The 19,893-nt window shown below is 41.4% G+C and overlaps 2 protein-coding genes across 2 annotated transcripts in view; one reads left to right on the forward strand and one right to left on the reverse strand.

Annotated features, from left to right (window-relative positions):
• Positions 1 to 427: 427 nt before the first annotated feature.
• Positions 428 to 4,917, reverse strand: spata22 (spermatogenesis associated 22). The gene is made up of 7 exons (XM_071898391.2): positions 4,878 to 4,917; positions 4,434 to 4,571; positions 2,760 to 2,955; positions 1,793 to 2,156; positions 1,508 to 1,634; positions 1,322 to 1,419; positions 428 to 619 (listed from the first exon to the last, which is right to left on the reverse strand). Exons 1-7 carry the CDS (start codon positions 4,915 to 4,917, stop codon positions 428 to 430), a joined length of 1,155 nt encoding a protein of 384 aa, XP_071754492.2.
• A 6,012-nt stretch (positions 4,918 to 10,929) lies between these two features.
• Positions 10,930 to 19,893, forward strand: part of cltca (clathrin, heavy chain a (Hc)) — a 39,833-nt gene continuing 30,869 nt past the window's right edge. The window contains exon 1 of the mRNA XM_071898389.2: positions 10,930 to 11,219. Coding sequence (XP_071754490.1) covers positions 11,178 to 11,219 — 42 coding nt within the window. The 5' untranslated portion in view covers positions 10,930 to 11,177. The remainder of the gene's footprint in view (positions 11,220 to 19,893) is intronic.

Genomic DNA, 19,893 nt, shown 5'->3' on the forward strand with positions numbered 1-19,893 from the left:
AGATATTACCTCATCAACGTGTTTGCTTTACCTGAATTAACCTCTTAACAATGTTTGCTGTTCTGTGAATTTTCTTTGTAATAAAATATTTCATAACTGACGAAAAGAGACACCTTTTTTTTAGTTGAGTACATTAACAAGGTCTTCTTCTGTTAGCATTTTTTTAATTTTCACAAATAAATACATGAACTTCTGAGCCAGAACATGCAACTCAAAAAAATTGAATTTGAACTGTAAAGCACAAGCGTACTTTGTTGTATACAGCAAACTCATGACAATGGCGCCCCTTACAGGTCAGAAATTGTATTCATAACTTGAACATGCTCTTTAAAACTATTGGGACTTATACCCATAACAATTATGATCCAATACTGTAGTGTAACACTTCCCTATTCATCTCCTTACTGCTCAAGACAGCCATTCATGTTCAGTCTTCGCTGAGTGATTTGACCAGAGCCCTCATCTCTACATCGCAGGCTTTGACAGCCTCCTGGGCGTTCCTCTGCTCCGAGGGCAGGCCGGGCCTGACTGACACACATGAAAGGATATCTCTGCTGCGGTCATAGTTGCCCACGCAGCGGTGAACCTGCCCACGGATCAGACGGGGCAGTTCCTGCTCCTGTTGGACGAGAGGCAGAACTTGGTCACATACAGGATAGCAAGAAGACATGGAAAATAGGGTTTGACCAATATGGGTTTTTGCAGGCAGATTCAAATACTAATATTTTTTTTGATTGAAACTACTGATAGCTGATATTTTGTGCCAGTATTCAATATTTTTAATTTTCACAACTTCACAACAACAAAAAACTTTCATAACAAAAATTCCAAGTATTCAGTGTTTCCCCCATACTTACAGGGGTTGAAAAGCCTCTGAAACAGCATTTAGATCATGGGACACTAAACATTTTAATTGAAACCCCCAATAATGATAACATATTTATGCATTTGTGTGGAATCCGATCAAAATGTAGCATTCAATTCAGGTTAAGGGCTTCCCATAGACAACCAGTGCAGTATTTACAATAGTAATTATACAATAAATGCGTAGTCAAACAAATTGCACAACACCGACTGACCGCTATCCTATTTCTTAATTAAAGGCCATGTAGGCCCGATACATCGTCTAACCCACATGGAGAAACTCATCTCTTTTACCGTGTTGTGATTGCAACAACACACTGGACCACTGAGGAAGTTGAGGAAGTTTAGAGAAAGTTAGAGAGAGCAATTTCATGCTGTCCTCTGATAAACTCAAGACACATACAGCCTGCTTCATTCGAATTTCCTTCTTAAGGGGAAGTGTTTTTTCCTTACTCACATTTTCATAGAAGACACACTGCACAACCTCCTTCCCATCTCTCATGAGGAAGTTCTTGGCTCCGTGAGAACCCAACGTGACCGCAGAGTCCAGAGTAGCTGAGGGAAGAGCACAGTCCGTCAGAATAATAGCGTGTAACGATACGAAAGAGTACATATTAGACACGGAAACTCATAAACAACTGACCAAATATCTCAAATAAGAACGGGGCTTTGTCTTTGAACTGGCTCCAGTGTCTCATGCCATCAATAACTGCAGTCAGGATCCTCAGTGAGTTTTCAATGACCGGCTTGACCTGAAATGCCGGTGGTGTCTGTTAAGCTCAATAAACAAAGAAAAAAATGCTGCACTGATCACTAACCATATCATAAATAATTCTACTATTACATTTGTAAATAATTGTACAATTTCCGTAAAGTTCTATACATTCTCGACCATCGGTTGAATTAAAATAGTAGTCAATTTTCTCACCTGAGCTTGAGTTTGGGGCACAATCTGAGTGTGAAAGGTGCTGCTGTTTCTCTGTGGCCCAGAGTTGTTAGTGCATGTAAATTTCCAGGAGGTGTTTTGTGGCTGGGCTGCAGGAGCAGAAGGCCTGCTGGGTGGTGGGAGAGGCGGGGGCGGAGGCCTAGCCTGTTGGGAATACTGGTGCTTCGGAGGATTGGCCTGTCTGTAAGTTGACTGCTGACCCATTTGAGAGAAACCACTATGGGGTGCAGGCTTGCTTTGTGTACTCCCACTGTTGTAGGGGGCTTGATAAGTGCTCTGTCTGGAGTTCACATTGGTCCTGGAGTCCTGTTGTCTCACTGGGTTGTTGGGTTGTCCCATCTGAGAACTGAAAATGAACATAAATCTCCTATTTTCACATATCAGGGTCCAAGCACCAGATGTCAGTAAACATTTAACTCATAAATCAATAAGGGCGGTAACTTTTTGAGACAATAACATTTGAATGTCTCGGTTATATATAGTCTTTGCCTATTCTTAAACTCTGTCCCTGCTAGCCACTGGACACTCTCACCGTGAGAAAATCAAATCAAGGCACAACAACAGCTCTGTATCAAACAGGCTCCTGATTGGCTTCCTGTCACACTGGTTCTATAGAAAGCGGTGGCGTCCATACTTCTGTAAACTTTTCCTCCTGTTTCTTGGCTGCTTGCCTAATGTTATTTTAGGATTAACATCAAAATGTGCAAAACATTCAACAGAGTGTGTGTGTGTGTGTGTCTGTTATTACTATTATCATTTTGCCCAGTAAAAAATTATCTTGGCAGGTCGTTTTTTTTTAGTTTACCAGCCCTTGGCAGTTGAGCCAAAAAGTTCATTTTGGACACTGTCACATACCTTGAAAAACCTTATTTTTCATATGTTGACATGAATCGTGACAAATGGGTCAAAACAGTAACTGCCATACTGTTAGTCAGTCAATCCAACATACCTTGTGTTTCCAGCTTTGTATGGATGTGGTAGAGGTGTATAGGCTCTCATTGTAGGGGCGGGTCCAGGGGCAGGTCTGTTGCTGCCATACTGTTGGGGCTGATTAGACTGTGGGTTTCCCTGCCTGTTCCACTGGTGGCTCTGAGGTGCGCTGGCACTGGCAGGGGGACCTGAGGCCTGGTAACATCCATATGTACCTGAGGAAAGGTACATTCTCAGAAGGGAAGGTACTTAAGAATAGCGGGTAATGGTTCTACTGTCTGTAGAGAAATACAGAGCCTCTCAAGGTGTTATTTCAAACCATCTTCACATGACACTGCATAGCACCGACTTGATGGCCTGTTATTCACATCCACATCCATCTTTGTATTTGCTTTACACATTGGCTATACACAGAAAGTGTCTCTGGCCAAATCTGTTTAGATTGAAATTTGGTATGTATGCGCAAAATAGACATGTTCCACCAGGTTTCATGGCGTATAGTTTATATTGTCTTTGAATTATAAGCAAATACATGATAGGGGAGGCCCACATGCACCACTCATAACCAAATTTAAAATAGTACTGTGATGTGGAGCATGTGTATCTCATTTCAACACTTGGTCTGCTAGATACAGCAATATCAATGTTTTGCATTTGTGGTTTTTCCTACAAGTTGATTTGAAAACGGCTTGAGAAACATGGTGTCTGGACCCTGATAAACCTTTGTGCAAAGATGACTGGACAAACTGTAATGCAGTTCGTGTCAAACTAGATCAACAGCTGCTTCCTGAAAATTCACAGGAAAACGTTAAAATGTGTTTTTGACAAAGAGAAGTCACACAACAAAGAATTCATCAAGGTGGACTTTACAGTCCCAGAAGCTTATTTGTAGAGCAAACTGATCTGGATATTTGATCAGTTAGGTGAATGTAGGTCAAATTTCCTGATAGTTTGAAAATTAAGACCTTTTAAAGTTTTTATTTGACCCTTAAAAATAGGCAAAATCAGGCCCATCAGGCCAAATAGGGTCATGGACCTCGTAACAGCAAAACTATCACTGTGCAAAGTTCAATGTCTCTAGTATGTACTATCTCACAGGGAACAAAAACAACAACAAGTACATTTATAAATACAGGTTATATGCCACCATATTAGATATATACTGTATATTGTCATGAAACAAGCTCTAATAACATCCAGATTGGTAAACTTGTTCAGTGGACATGTCTTTTGAGTTTGAGAGGAGATTGGTGAAAACATGAAAAATACATCAATTCACTTTTGAATGGCATATCAATGCAGACCTTTTCAAGTGCATCATGAACACTGATAAGCAAAGACCCAAGCAAAGTTTGAAGCTGACACCACTAAAAACGAAAATTAGAACCAAATATTGAAAACAAGCTTCAAATTATATAGTATTTTCCACAAACCACACATTACATATCTGCCAGATCTACTCTCACTGTCTTCTTTGTGTTTGTTACTGACGTACAATATTGTCCTTGATTTTAGCATGGTCTAAGCTGTTAAAATTTCAAGTAGTACAGAAGCTCTGTTGGAGGTCACTTTATATGGTAAAGTGATCTCAAACAATTACTGGCACAATTACTTTATTACTTATTTTTTGCTTTGTGTGCACTGCCACCTAGTGACTGAAATAGATATAGGCTAGCTTGACTGAATATTTCACCTGCTGCATGGTTAGATGAAGCTGAGCTGGTGGTTGGCATGTATTCATTGCGGGAAAAGAATTCATTCTCTGAGGGAGTAGATGTCAGAGGCATTCTGTTTCTTTTCTTCTGGTTAAAGAGAGGCACAGAGAGGCAGCCTGATGGAGACAGCAGAGAAACACATGACAATGTGTGCCAATCTTTCAGTCCTGCTCCCCACTAAGATCCTGAACATATCAGATCAGTCAGTACATCAGGTCAGGCAATGAAGTATGGCAAGAATGTTTTATTATAGAACATGAAATACCCCAACCGCCATAAGTCGAGTATAATTATTAGGAGACAAAAGACTGATACCATAGTTAATTGCATTATGGAAATGGAAAAGGTTATAATGTGAGTTAACATGAAGATGAAGAAATGAGTTGAGTAGATGGCAAAAAAAAAACAACTTTTTAACAAACCTGCTGTTGGCCTAGGTGGCTGGTTTTCATTTCTCCTCATGTTAGTTGCAGAGAAAAGCTAGTTCACCCAATCTAGTAGTTGCTAAATACATGAAGAAATGCATCACATAAGTTAAAGAAGCACACGTCTTTATAAACTGATATAATCCTGATTCGTATTACTTAACTACTAATTTCTTCAAAAGGTAATAGCGAAGTCAGCTCGAAAGAGTTTTGGTGAGCTAAGATAACTTACATTACTGACTCAGTTGTCTTGCGTAACGTATCTAACAAGCCAAGTTAGCTAACAAGCAAGCTAACGTCAATTAACGTAACGAACATTAGCTAGCCTAGCGTTAGCTAATTTCTGTCAGTAGTATCTCTGTCTTCGCCGTAACTAGCCGCACTAAAGTAATTTGTTTTCTTTGACCGTTATATATCCGTTATTTGCTTGTTTGTCGTTAACAAGCGTTAGATACAACTGGACATTTGATTTGCTAACTAACTTAGTAGCCAGAAGTTTTTTTCCAGAACCTTGGACAGCTACACGCGCCAAAATTGTCTGTGCTGCATTCAAGTGCTCCTAGTAAGCTCTCTTTTCTGATCTGGGAGGTCGTGCAATAAAATGAACACTGTGACAACAGTAGTTTTTTGTGGGTGGGTTTTTATTTTAGAAATCAACGGGTACAAAGCTTCTTTGTGAGAAGAGAAAATATCAGGCATGTCATTGGTGTTTTAATTAATTTATTTGCCATAAGTTGTTGTAGGCATCACTTTAACCATCATTTGTTTACATGGCTTCAATGTTTCAATGCTCTAAAAGTCACTTCTAGGCATTTAGGCAACATGACCACCAGTCCACCAGTCCTATTTACCACTTTTATTGACCATTCCTTTGCACTCAAGTTGATATTTCGTACTGTACATGAAGGCTGCAATTTGATATTTCATGGAAAAAGGTTGGGCTTTTCTTCTAAGCAATATTAGCCAACATTGAAAAAATTAAATCTAGCATCATATTAGAAAAACATCACCATTATATTAAAAAGGTCCAGAGGGATATTTTTTCAGCACAATGAAGGTAGCTGGTTCATACATTTAAGTGATATGCAAATGTACAAAGATACTTTAACCAGTTACACAGAATGAAAGTTAGGCCTAAACTTCATAAATTCACAAGCCAGGTCTTTAGACCATAATGATTTGACTTTATTGGTTGCCCATTAGAGTGGTGTGCGTGTCCAGTGACCAGTGTCTCTCTTAACTATTCCTCTTCCTGCTTGCAGGGAGCAAAGAGTACCAGTTACATTAACATGTCCACACACAGTCAATTAGTAACTTCACCTGAACTGTTCAAGGGTTAGGCTACAATATACAGCATGTCTTTGAAGGGGAATGTGAAAAGGGCATGAAAATGGTGAATTGAGGTAATTTGTCCAATAATTATGTTGGCTCTATGACTCCTTTTCATTTAGCATTAGAGAACCATGTATTCCATTTTCACTTGGCACATAGACTATTTTTTAGGACAATCTGAACATCACATAAAGGGCAGCAACCTCAATACCACTAAAGAGGTTATTTATTTACTCTTTATAGCAAGTCAAAGCCACGGAGGACCAATAACATAGACAGACAAAAGAAAAAGAGTGTGTGTGTGTGTGTGTGTGTGTGTGTGTGTGTGTGTGTGCATGTGTGTGTGACGATCTTTGCTTTGCAAAAATAGGTTGACATTCCCCCACCTGTGCTCTCTTATAGCGGAGTGGGGAGAGAAAGAGAGAGAGACTCATACACACAGAGAGAGAGACAAACAGAGAGAGAGAGAGAGGGAGAGAGAGGGAGAGAGAGAGAGAGAGAGCAGGCAAAAAGCCAATAGGGCTTCTATGGGACTTCTCAATCCTAGTTCCGGATCCCAGTGTCAGCCCCTCTCACTCCGTTTTTTATCATTGACAAGATCCTCCCAGCCGCAGGAAGACACAGAGCTCCCATCTGTGCCTAAAACCTTGCCAAAGCACAGACTCCTAACGGTCACAAATCCGTAAAGGGGACAGTTACCTTTTTGTAAGCCTCATCTCATCTCAATTGCTACACATACTGCAGACCAGCCACGGTTTCGGTGCTGTCCTGATCCGTGCTGGACCTCACTTGACTCGTCCTGGTGCTGCAGCGTCTGAGCTACAGTAAATGGAGGAGGAGGCATCGTATTGGAACGGCTATAGGAAATGACAAGGGCAAAGGCTGCAGAGCGACTAGCGTTGCCCTTGGTTTGCATGGAGCCTGAGGCTAATCTCAGCCTGTGACATCCTCGCAGCAGAGTCCGAAGGCCACTCTTTTATCATGACACACATGGCTTCTCTGTGAGCGACTGTGTCTCGTGTTTCCTGGGTCTCTGAATCCATGGCAACGGCAGCGTGAATGGTCTATTCAGGGAGCCGTCCACTACACCCTTCGCTCCTGAAACTGTAGGTCAGGAAACAAAATACATGGTTGGTTTTGTCCTGGTTGATACCCATAATATTTTTTTATTAGATTGGGTGCCAGGGTGGGCGAATAAACTTCAGTCTCGGGGAGAAAGAATTGAGGAATTGCTGTTAATGTTCTCTGTTTTCCTCCTCCAGCCTCAGCAGTAACTGGCCTCTTATGAAACCTCTTAATCTACGCTCTGGAATTGCAAAAAAACAATTACTCAATTATTCATTCATAATTGTTTGCTCCAAAATGCTATTGCATCACTTGTGTTTAGCAGTCAAAATGTATTATTGTTTTATGGGGTTGTTTTTATGTGCTAAGAACAGATGTTCCTGTTATACTAATGAAGATTTTAGATGTGTAGCATCCCCCAGTTCTATATGAATTGTGGTAAGATTTAACAGGTAACAAATCCTTACAGTTAAGGGAAGGTACATTATTTTAACTAAATATTTATCAATCTAGATCATAAAGATCACATTAAGATGATTATGGCCTTTTACATGCTTATAAAGAAAGAATGCTTCATAGACCATTTTCATGCATTTGCCCTTACACCCAACACTTCCCCTTAACATCTGATTATGAAATGCTTCAGTCTGTTTTTTTGAGTATAGCAAGAGGCAAGAGGATCCTGCTGGATGGACCACAATCCAGATGTGTCCAGTAGTTCCCAAGCTGACACCATTGGGACAATTACAATGCATTACTATGACAGCACAGAAACTAGGAAAAATAAAAACAACTGCAGATTGCATTATCTTTCAGGAATGGGGAATTTCAACATAATTTCCATGCATTTTCAGCCAAATTTAAAAACATTGCATGCATGTTCTTGAAAGTATGATAAATACAATGTGAAACCACAAAGGGACAAGCTCTCTGTGTGTAAATGCATGATCGTTGTTGCTGGATGGAAACCTCATAACACCAATTTTTCTGATCTTCCTGTTTTATCTTCAATTGAAGGATTACATGGTCCTCTATGGGTTGATCACATTCTACAACCCTTGGGTTTAGGAAACCTTTTGCCAACCCATTCGATGAACTTTAAAATGCATTGCTGTCAAGCTACAAACAAGGCTGTTCTCTTAGTTCCTCAAAAGTTGACATTTTGGAGACATATGGGGCTTTCGCCTGACAACAGCTATATGCAGTTTGTGTGAATGAGTCCTATGATGTTATGAACGGACGCACTTTGGAGCTGCTCCACTGACAATGGGTGAGAGGCTGATGCTGTGGACTACCAGAATGTTTTTGAGCTTTTACACCTCAATAAAATTTGGGATAGACTTGTTCATGTTCAAAAACCAGGAACTGAACAATCCAGTGGATAAAAATAGGTTGCATTCTGTTTTAGATCAAGTGAATTTTCCTTTCAAGGAGGCACTAACCTGGTGCGTTGATTTGGCTGTCATCTCCAAACCAATTCCTTTAAAATGAGCTCATCCCAATTCTATTCTTACTTTTTTCAGTGGAGGTTAGCACAATGAAAGAATGTATAAAAAGGACTATTTTGGTCAGAGGTTTCACTTTTCCCACAGTTATCTCCCCACCTACTGTACAGACAAACGACAATAATCTTCTCGGATGGGATTTCTTGGGACAAAACCTTTTTGAAATAGGAGTCTGAAGTCTAAAGCGCCTCTGCTTGGCCAACCTTTCACAGGAAAAAGTTTGGGAACCCTAAAGTTTTCCCCACTCAACATGGTGTATGATCTACTAATACGACCACTCCATTCTTCAGAAGCCATGGGCAGGTGCTGGCTCAGCAGATATTGGTATCCCTGCTAAGAGGTCAGCTCCACTGTCAAGTTGCAGGGACAGCTTTCCCAACCTGCAGTTTTAAATTGAGCAATAATGTTACATCCTGTGCCAACAGAAATTGTGGACGTAAAAAGGGGAAATGATCACTGGGACGCACACTCCACCCAACAGAGTCATAACATTGCACGATACTGACAAGAACAGACAAATTCTGCTGACAAACCTTTTGGAAAGGCATCATTATTAAAAACCATAATCACCTAATAGTAGCCGGGGTATTTATTTGCTTTATTTTATCGCACTTTAAATTGAGATAATATTGCATTTATCTGCGTAAAAGCACATAAGGCCACATGAACTACACGATACAAATGCATGATTCAGTAAAATTATGGCTGTGTGAGGCATGTTCTGATGCTGTTTCATCATCTAACTACCTACATTACCTACATACTATTTTTTGGACCAATCATTTATTACAGACAGGTGCTTATTTGCTAAAATATGAAGATTTCTCAGATTATCATGACAGAAATGTTGTTATTTGAGACCAGGCATATTTATGGTATTGTCAGGAATCATTTGAAATAACAGGTCTCTTTACAGCATCTAATTTGTTGTCTCCCATTTCTATCATTTGAAGAAAGGATAGGCTTATAACATAACTGATGTTTAAACCATTGCTAATGGACAGGCTGGAGCCCTGTTGACCAATAAAAAATGCACTCTGACTCAAACACCCTGGCGCAAGAGGGATGATTCAGTTCTCAGGAAGTATTTGTGTAAGCATATTTTGATTTGCTTGCAAGCTGTGAGCGGTTGAATATACAGTCTAGGACAAAAAGAGGGGTGGTGCAGATTCCACCCGAGCCCATGAAGAATTAGCCCTGTTAGCCACCTGTCAGGACAGTGATAACAAATGCTACATGTAGTGGAATTATTGTTTTTTTCTTTTATTTGCTCAGACCTGAACACATACCCAAAGACCCTCTTACACACAGACACAGACAGACAGACAGACAGACACCCACTCACACACACATATGGAAGTTGCCCACTAAAACGCATTATTCCACTGAGCACATGGGAAAGCGATAATTGCTCACTTCCCCAGTCCAGGCTTTCAAAGCCAGCCTTGCCCAGGCATTCTTAACCCCCCTTCTCCTTTCACACACGCACACACGTTTATTAACATTCAAAAGGTTTGACATTGATATTATCAATTATCAATTAGTGCCACAACCGTTTATGAGAAAAGGTAAAGGTTTGCTTCCATAAACTGCCCTATTCTGAATACACAATATATTACTTATGTATCAAGTAATTTGTAACAAAAGAAACAGGAGCAAGTGAAAAGAGATCTTCCCTAGTAGAGTCAACAAAGTATCACTTTATTATTAGCATATTATTAGCCACTGGGAGCATAGAAGACTTAATTTCAATGCATAAGAGTTGTTGTATAGAGAACAGGCTATTTCTTCAAGGCTTGAAAAAGTTGAATTTCTGGCCTGTGCGCAGAGTGCTCTGATTGGCTGAGCGGAACAAGTGTACAATACGTAGAACTGACGTTAATTCACAAAGACGAATGATGTGGCAAAAATCAAAGGGCGAGGAGAAAGAAATAGTCCCATTTTTCACATCCCTCATTTTATCTTTTTGTTCAGAAGTACATTGTCCCTGGTCGAAATTTTAAAGATAATATGTAAAACTGGAAATATCCGAATGAAATGGTAAATGTATACGAGAGGGTGTACTTTTTAAAAAGTGTGAGTCGATATTCATCCGCCTCAGTAAGTGCACTTCCATTTCCGGGATGTTTTCTCTGCTGACCAACCTCCACCGCCATTGCAGGTCCAGGGAGTCGGTGTAGCGGCAGCCAGCCATTAGCCAGGGGAAGCTCGCAAGTAAACAGTTAAAGGACGAATAAAATCACCATCACACCGACAACACGTTTTAAGCAATAGTAAGAATTAATTCATTTGGACTTTAGAGTAGCCGTTCCCTGGCTGTCCGGCTAGGATCCGAGAGAAGAAGCCGTAGTTTGTTAGCGTTAGAAGAAACAGGAGGAGAGTAAGAGGAACCGCCATGGCTCAGATCCTGCCTATCCGCTTTCAGGAGCACCTGCAGGTATGTTGATGAATGAATGGTTAAACTGCTTGGTAAACTGTGTGTTTCCGTCTCAATCACTTAATTGTAACTACGGCGTTGCCAGCTACTCTACAGACTTTTCTAGTGTAAGGAAAAGCTAGCGTTCGCTAGTTAGGCTAAGTTAGCTATTGCGAGCTAAGCTAACTACCTAGCCACTGTGGATGACGTTTATCTGAGTTAGCATCTAGCTTTCGTGCTAACACGTTAGCTAGCCACCCTTGTTCTGGGTATAAATGATGAAAGTCTGCAGTGAATGAACACGGTGCAAATAAATATTGTTATAACGTCGTAGTCAATGATGGTAACGTGTAACGTCTTGTGTGTTTAAAACAAGCTTTCTCAGAAATACAATACTCGTCTGTCCGGAGTATCGATTGCAATACTACTAATGTTCACCCTCCGTGCTGCGATAGCGATGATAGTTGTAACTGCTGAATTATAAATATCCAATGTGTTAGTACATCATAGAATAAAATGCTACCCCACAATAACGAGTTTAGAAATCTCCCACCTGCCTTGATATCTTTATGGCACAGCAACATACAAAATTGAATATATTTCAACTTATGTTGGTTCATTCCTATGGTTTCGAAATGACCTTAAAATATGTGTCACTGTTACTTTAAAGTGACCGACCGGCTATCTCGACAAGGCTATCTCGCAAGCAAGCTATAGCACTGGTCTGGTGGTTTGTTGGCTTGTCAGATAGCAAGCTGACTAGCCACGTTAAATAACTCAGCCAAGGTTAGCTCAGGAAATGTGTGAAATCTATTGCGACTGAAACATTTGCAGCCGCGGAAACTAGGTTGATGCTTGGCAGTAACGTATTTTCAGTTTCTCCTGTCTCAGGCAAAACCTCGATTTGACGTGGCAGTAAAAACGCTAATATATTTCTGTAACACTCCAATTGACAACTTTTGGTTTGCCTTGATTATGTAGCCTCACTATAAATATTGGACTAATGCTTGTTTCTTGTTTTCAATGGCCACACCTTTATTGTAACCTCATTAAATTGCCAGTCGGTCAGGTTGAGGAAGTGGAAAACATTCATGCCCCTCAAAGCCTATGGATTGGATCAGGAGTGCTGGCTTGCAAGATCTCTCAACGAATGAATAAATCATAGTGTCTTTGGTGTTTCAGTCGAGCTTCAAAATGAGACATGCGATCTGCCTACCTCTTGGCTTCAAGAAAATCATTTGTTTATTCAACTTGGTTTATTTGTTTTCTAAATATAATGAAGCATTTGTTTCGGTGAATAGCCTGGTCTGAACACAAAACGCTTTGTCACTCACAGCTTGGTAAGACTGAAGGCTTTGGGCCTGATTCTAGACATCCTTCCAATGATTTAGGCAGTTTGAAGTTTATCTACTTTTCCCTCATTTCTGAAAGGGGCTGTCTGTGTTCTGTGCTCAGAATTTAATAATAATAATAATAATGACGGAGGGATTATGATAATGTGATACTTTGTTGACCCATATAGGGAAATTGTCCTTTCACATGACTCCCTTCACAGGGAGGTCAGAGGTCAGGGTCAGCTACAGAACAGCGCCCTTGTAGTTGTAAGGGATTCAGCGTCTCTTGATCAACAACACTTCAGCAGCGTGGATGCTTGACGAAATGGGGGCTCTGATCTCCCTACTTACTATGCCATCCCTCTACCTTAACACTGCTGCCCTAACACTCAAAGTACAGATCTTTTGAGAATGGCCAGGATTAAAAAAGTACTTTGCATGTGCAAAGCTGGTGGAAGGCTGTTCTCAGATTTTGTCAGATTTGCAGATGGGTCTAGTGGTGAGGCCAATACAAATGAGACCTGTAGCATTTCCTCCGCTCTCACAGGTTCACTTGAGTCTCAGAGTAGCACTGCACTCTACATTATTACCATCTTAGATTATGTGACAGCATTTGATAAGTTAATATATATCACAAGAGATTGTATGGAGGCTTATTTTGACAAAGCTGTGCAAAGGCCTTTTATGTGTGGAATTACAATGCAAAGATTATGGATCATGGCTTTTGAGTCCCTTGTCAAGTCCCCTTAATTGCAGGAGTGGGAGTGAAAAGATAGAGCAAGGTAGAAGTGGTGAATTATTGTGTTGGTAATTCTGTGCATTGAAACTGAACTGCACTGCAATATTTTAGCTGCAGCCCAGGGAGAGGCTTGTTGTGCAATCAAGCCACTACTTTGTGTGCTCTATTGCTCTTGATAGTGAAATTGTATCATCAATAGTAGCTCTTGAGTAAGATGTATAGCATTTCACATAGACATGAGGTAGCCTTTCCTGTGTGTGCATTTTTTCATAATCACAAAGTAGCTTATGTTGCATTTAATTCAGATTCTTGTGCTTACTGTAGCACACTGTAGTTCTCAGTGATAAGAAGTTCCAGGGTGAAACTGTGCGTATTCCCTGATTTCTGTGTCATTGGCTTGTCAAGGTCATTGTGAGACTAATGAACACCCAAGGGATTTCCAGCTACTATCACTAATGCATGACCTGCATATGCGGTTTCATGCATGTTTCACAGCATGCAACCACTTGAGCAGATCATGCAGAATATTGTCCCCACATTGCCCTTCAGATGGAGCAGTTTAGAGCGGATGAATGTGATGTGAAAATGAAGAGGCAAGGGTTTCGTGTAGGTCATTTATTTATACGGCAGAGGCTTGTGGTGCAGGTATCAGTCAGCTTGTCTGGTTTATGTCCACCCATCCTGTGGAGTTTGTCCATAAATCCTGCTGGCTGTCAGGTGCTATATGGTGCTGGCGTGCCTCCTCACTGGATCACCCAGGAAACAGGCAGCAGGAAGAGAATTCCCTCTGCTCACTGGTACAGTAGGGTCACATGATCCTGGAGAGTCCATCCTGACGTCGGTTCCTGGTGTCTGCTTTGTGGTGTCATGATTTCTCACTCAGCTGTGGAGCTGCAGCATGCAGGCCCAGCAAAACCTTCAGGTCCATGACTCCTGTACATGGTTCAGATATAGCATATTTGTTCAGCCAACCCAGCTTGCTTTAGCACATATGAGTTAATCCTGATTGAACCCAGTGATTTTGATCAGCCCCAGTATTGCAACTTCTCAAATATGATGTCAATAGGGGCACTATTTTTATTTCTTCTGTATATACAGTAAAGGCCATTATGCCTATACATTAAAGCAGTTCTTTTTCACCATGCCAACACTTCAGCGTAACCCTATATTTTAATCTTGTATGTGCTTGAACAAATACAAATATGTCCAGTTACTTTTTTGAGAGGCTTAAAACTTTACTGTATCATTAGATGTGATATCAAAACAGTAGCCCTGTTATTAAAGAGATTTGACTCTGTTAGGCTTCAGCAATAGTACCAGCTAGTAAATGGTTTCAGGGGTAGGCTATAGCTTGGGTCTCCATTTGCCAACTAAGCACAGATTTTTCTCAAAAAAACCTGTCATTTGCATTGTTTTCTGGGCATACCCCTTTCATTCCCCTTCCTTTTGATAAAGTTGACTTGAAAACTAGATAGCAAGCAGCACCATAGCTTACATCTCCCCCATGAAGCTGGCCATCTTTGTGTGTGATTGTTACCACAGGGTAATATCAAAATAAAGTTGACCCAAGCAATTCTCAAAATGCCTTTTTGACATTTTACACAGGATTCTGATTTGTTCTGGACTTGTGGCCAGTCAGAGCCAGCTGTACATTGGCCACGGCTGCATTAAAGCAAGCATTTCCCTTGGTCTGCTCTCTCTCTCTCTCCCTCTCTCCCTCCCTCTCCCTCCCTCTGCAATTGTGTGTTCTCACTCATCCGGTCCACTTGCATAGCTTGCATTTTTATATATCATCCATTTATACAGCTGAGTATTGACTCCAGTTTTAAAGAACTTTCTTCTCGCAGATGTACAATAAAAATGGCTATTTCTTCATGCCTCATATCTTTCTCACACAACATACACACACTCATAGTTTGTCATACACACCACTTTCTATAGTTTTCCTGGTAGTGGGATCTCAGTATCTTGAAAAGAATGGGTCTTGGATCCTGTTTATGGAATGACGACATTATAGCTATTCTGTGTTGACAAAGGCTTCCCTTGCAAATAGTATTTAGTAACAGAACAGGGTTTGACAGGGTCCTTACTGGTGCCAGATAGGTCCTGTTGAAGATTTGTAGAAGGAAAAACTAATGGCTTTAGCTTATCATAGTTGGTTTATTCAACACAATATTTGATATACAATTCTGTAGATGGTGAAACACATTTGTTAATCAACTTTTCTCTACAATATGTGACTGGTTTGTGTAACTATGCACAGTGATCTGTTATGTTGACAAAGCAAGTCATCCTCTAGCCCTCCTGGCCAAATTCACAGGGAAACACACACACACACACACCATCTAACTTTTTTATTAGATTTGTTGGTTGTGGTTCATTTCAAAAGAGAGAAAGAGAGAACACTCGGCTTTGATTGGAACAGAGCCATAAACATTAGAGGAATTTACGAATGGGTTCAGATGGCAGATATGAGGGGAAAGAGTGTCAAGTTATTGCCAGTCACATGTTTATACAACCGCCTGGGTAGCTTTTAATTGAAGAAGTTGTGGTCTGAGGAAGAGTTATGTTCGTTGAGCTCCCTGAATGCTCTGAAAAGATGGCATTTGAATTGTAGGAATCCTGGCAGTGTTGGGACAATGTTAGGACACTTTGCACCAAGAGATGAGCATGAGAACAGTAATGTATCCCCTGTTCAGACCAGAAGTGTAATGGACATGTAGTGGGATTTCTGCGCGCCAGTCGCAGCTGGGCTGTTCAGACCAGAAGTGTATGTCAGTGCAGCTCCTCTCCAGCAGACCTCCCTGAGTACACACTACACAGAGGAGAAATACCCTGTGAAAATAGGCTGTACATACATTGTGTAACAACTTCCCAAGCCTTAATGTTGTCTTTGCAGAAACAATGCTGACGGCTCACTGTGCTTTTCCACTTCAGGGATTAACTTTATATCCATCTTCTTGACTTTCTCCACAGAATCTCACGCATCAAGGCAACCCCGTTTATTTATGTAGGATTTTTCTCAGCGAGTGTTGTAATTAGGCAATCTTTGAACAGACCTATCACACCTATACGTCTCTCACTCTCCCCCTCTGTGTTGTAAATAATAAATCCTTTTCATTTTTTTGTGACAATTAAATAACAGACCCAATTTTCAAAAGGCAAGTGATAATTCAAAACCAGATATGATCACCTTCCTACATTGACCGTTGCATTTAGAATTTGCATCAGTGCACATGCATTAATTAATAACAACAACAGTGAAGACATTGGTAGGTTGGTCACTGATCATTCTGTGGTGATAAGATGCAAATATGACCATCGACAGCGTGTTTTCATTGTATTGTAAGGAAGCGGGCTACGCAGCTGATACGCGTCTATTCCGCTTCTGGTCTGAACAGGGCCTTACACCAGGAGGCTTTCAACTGTATGCACATGGTCCAGATTTATTGTTTTCAGTCATATATGATAGTAAATTTAAACAGTTATAATTGCATATACCATTCCCTCCTTACCATTTGCCTTGTTAAATGCTGCTAAAACCTTGGGAGGGAGTTTTTATTGTGTCATGCTCTCTAAACATCACCTTAAAAGGTTTGCACAGCGCACTTTGAACTCTGTTGGTAAATGACCTGCTGATATCTCGTGACAGGCTGCTGAGGATATAGATTTGCTGAACACTTGACATTCCACCACGCCACCCAAATGTACGATAAAGCATGCATTTAGGGAGAAAAAGGAAACTCCAGTCCCAAAACCACCTCAGCAGAACTGGAGTGAGGATGGAGGGAGTCCACAAACGCATGCATTCCTTCCTTCTGTTCGCCCTTCTCTTTCCCTTTATCTAACCGTCAGGGCAGCCCTCTTCCTCCTCACCCCTGGACTGGTCACATGTCACCCTCCCAGTGTCACATGGTAGTGGAGGAGGCAGCACCAAGTCGGCCTGTTGTTTCAGCCCTTGTAGACAATGGGCTCCTGGTTTCCTGTTGTGGAGCGCTGCAGCGAAGCGCTGCAAGCCTCAGCACATTACATAGCACATCCTTCCCTGCCCTGCCTTGAACTTTACATGTGCAGGACACACAGGGCTTTTTTCTGCTGAGCAAGGTGCCATTTTCCATCGAAGGAAGAGCACATGGGTCAAATCAACAGATGGGGCTCCCTCGGGGTCAGCAGGAATAGTTGAAATCTGGGGGCTGATTCCTGATCTCTTAAAGGTTTAGCAGCAACAAGCACAGATAGACCAGGCTGCAGTGTCATATTGATGTGGCTGCTTACTGTCAGCCCAAGGTTTTGAATAGGATGTTTTACTTTCAGTTTAACATTGCTTCCTTGTGAGAGAGCGTGGTGTCTTCTGGGCTAGATTACTGTCTGCCACGGTTCAGCACATCAGAGGGAGAAAATATCGTTTCCACTCCAAAGTTAAATTATGTGTGAGTGAGTGAACTCCATGTGGGGGATGATCATTACCTCACTTTCCCATTAGTTCTCATTCCCCTGATGAGGCGATGAGATTTGCTTGGACTTGAGCTGATGACTCTTGGCCGTTTTCCACAGTGCACTAGCTCACATGGTGAACAGCGCTGATAAAAGGGAGAGCTTCCTGTCTTATGATCGTAGCTCCTTTGGTGCAATTGGAGTGAAGGTTCACTCCACTCAGCCCAGTAATGACAGATTAAGCTGGGTAGTGAGTCTGTGCCTGCGTTGGTCACTATAGTTTTCCTGATAGCCAAGAAATATAGGACATTGTATCCACTAAATATTTTTTTATCTCCATTGGAATTTCAGAATTTCATAAATTGTGATAATCTGTTTTTGCTTGTGTTGCCTAGGACTCTCCTTCTCAGAGGAGGTGTGGGAAATGTCAACTTACCTGTGCATATCAGTAGTAGATCATTATGCTATCTTTCACAGAGGTGATGTAACCTCAGTAATTCCTCAATATAATATCCGGCGAGCTAGCAGAATATGGCAGTCATTTCCTGACACTGTCTCGATAACGTTGCAGGGCAGCTAGCCAGCTGTCTTGTGTGTTGGTTGACATTAGCCCAGCAGGTTTTAATTTGGTACACACAACCTTTTACTGATGTGCATGGCAATTTCCCTCACTGCTGCTGCTACAAGAAATTTGCCTTGCGGAGACAATAATTTGGGACATGCCCTACTATAATGTCATGTCATTGAAGACGCAGTGAAGCGTTTGCCTTCTGAAAGTGATTAGAAAGGAGGGAGGGAGAGGGGTGGAGTTAATGGTTTGTCATAGGAGTGATGATAGTAATGGATGATGTGAGAGCCCTAATGGTGAGTCACCATGCCTCTTGTTGGCAGTTTGTTGCTCCCATTGCACCGGCTGAGCTGGCCTGCTCTCAGCAGCTTAGCCTATGTAGATAATAGCCATGCTCGCTCTCTCCCTGTGCTCATGTACATTGATTCTCTTATTCCTCCTCTCTACTACTGTATTCTTTCTCGGTTTACATTCTTTGTACCATATTTCTTCATCTCTCCTTTTCTCTTACTTTTTCTTTGGCGTTCCCTCTCTGAACTGCCGTCTTCTTATCATTTTTGTTCCTCTCTCTCCCTTTCATGATGCTGTTGTGGCATTGAACTCATATGAAGACGCACTCGCCAGATAAATTCGTAGGTCGTGCTACAGTAACCTTGATGCTCTCCCTCACATCTCTGTCAAGGCTCTCTTGTGATCTTCACCTCTCTTCCCTGTTGATTGTGTTTGCTGGCCTTTCATATTTAATACAGCTATTTAGCTGCCTCTGGAATCAAAGACCTAGAGCTAGCATGTGTCCATCAGAGCTTGTGCTAACAATGAGGCTAAAAGCAGCAGTGCCAGGACAAGCAAGACTAATGAGTGAATTTCCAGGTTGGTTGTAGCGCTGCTGGTTTGACCTGCTTTCACCCAAATTCCTACTCATTGACGTCACAGCGGCGTTAGCCCACAGCAGTGTTTTACCATAGTGTTGTCATAGCAAACCAGTCTGACAGACCAAACTGTGGTGTGGCCGCCATCCAGCTTTGCAACATCTGTCTGAGTATTTATTTATTTATTCCAGGGGACAGAGGTAACATATTCATTGTGATTAGGACGAGCTGTGAGCCTGTTGTTCTTTCCTGTTTTACGAGGGTTTTTCATTGTGAATGAAAGGGCTTCCTGCCGAACCCCAGAATAGACGGCAGATGGGGGAGAGAGAGAGTGAGAGAGAGAGCATGTAAATCTGTCTAGAAAACTATTGTGTAATGACTGAGAGGATAACCCTCCTCTCTCCTGCTGTCTAGCAGGATTACTACCACCGGCGTAGGACACCTCAGTCTTTGCCACTGAGTTACAGAGAGACTAGAAAGATGATTTGAAGAAATTCTGAAGTTGGCACAGCTCTTTTCATACAATCTTAGATATTAGCCACTAAAATAGGGTCTTTTAATATTGGTACAAAGGCAGAATGTTGGTGCACTTTTAATTTGAATAAATCCAAGGTCATCTCTAGGAAGATGGCAGCATTTCTAGTATGACTGTGTCTTTTCGTGTGCTGATGTAACAAACCATTGCCAGTTGTCACTGAGACCAGCTTTACTCAGGGATGAATCATATTCTCTCTGGGGGCTGCTTCTCCCT

This window comes from Centroberyx gerrardi, chromosome 11, assembly GCF_048128805.1.
Source record: "Centroberyx gerrardi isolate f3 chromosome 11, fCenGer3.hap1.cur.20231027, whole genome shotgun sequence".
Taxonomy (NCBI): domain Eukaryota; kingdom Metazoa; phylum Chordata; class Actinopteri; order Beryciformes; family Berycidae; genus Centroberyx; species Centroberyx gerrardi.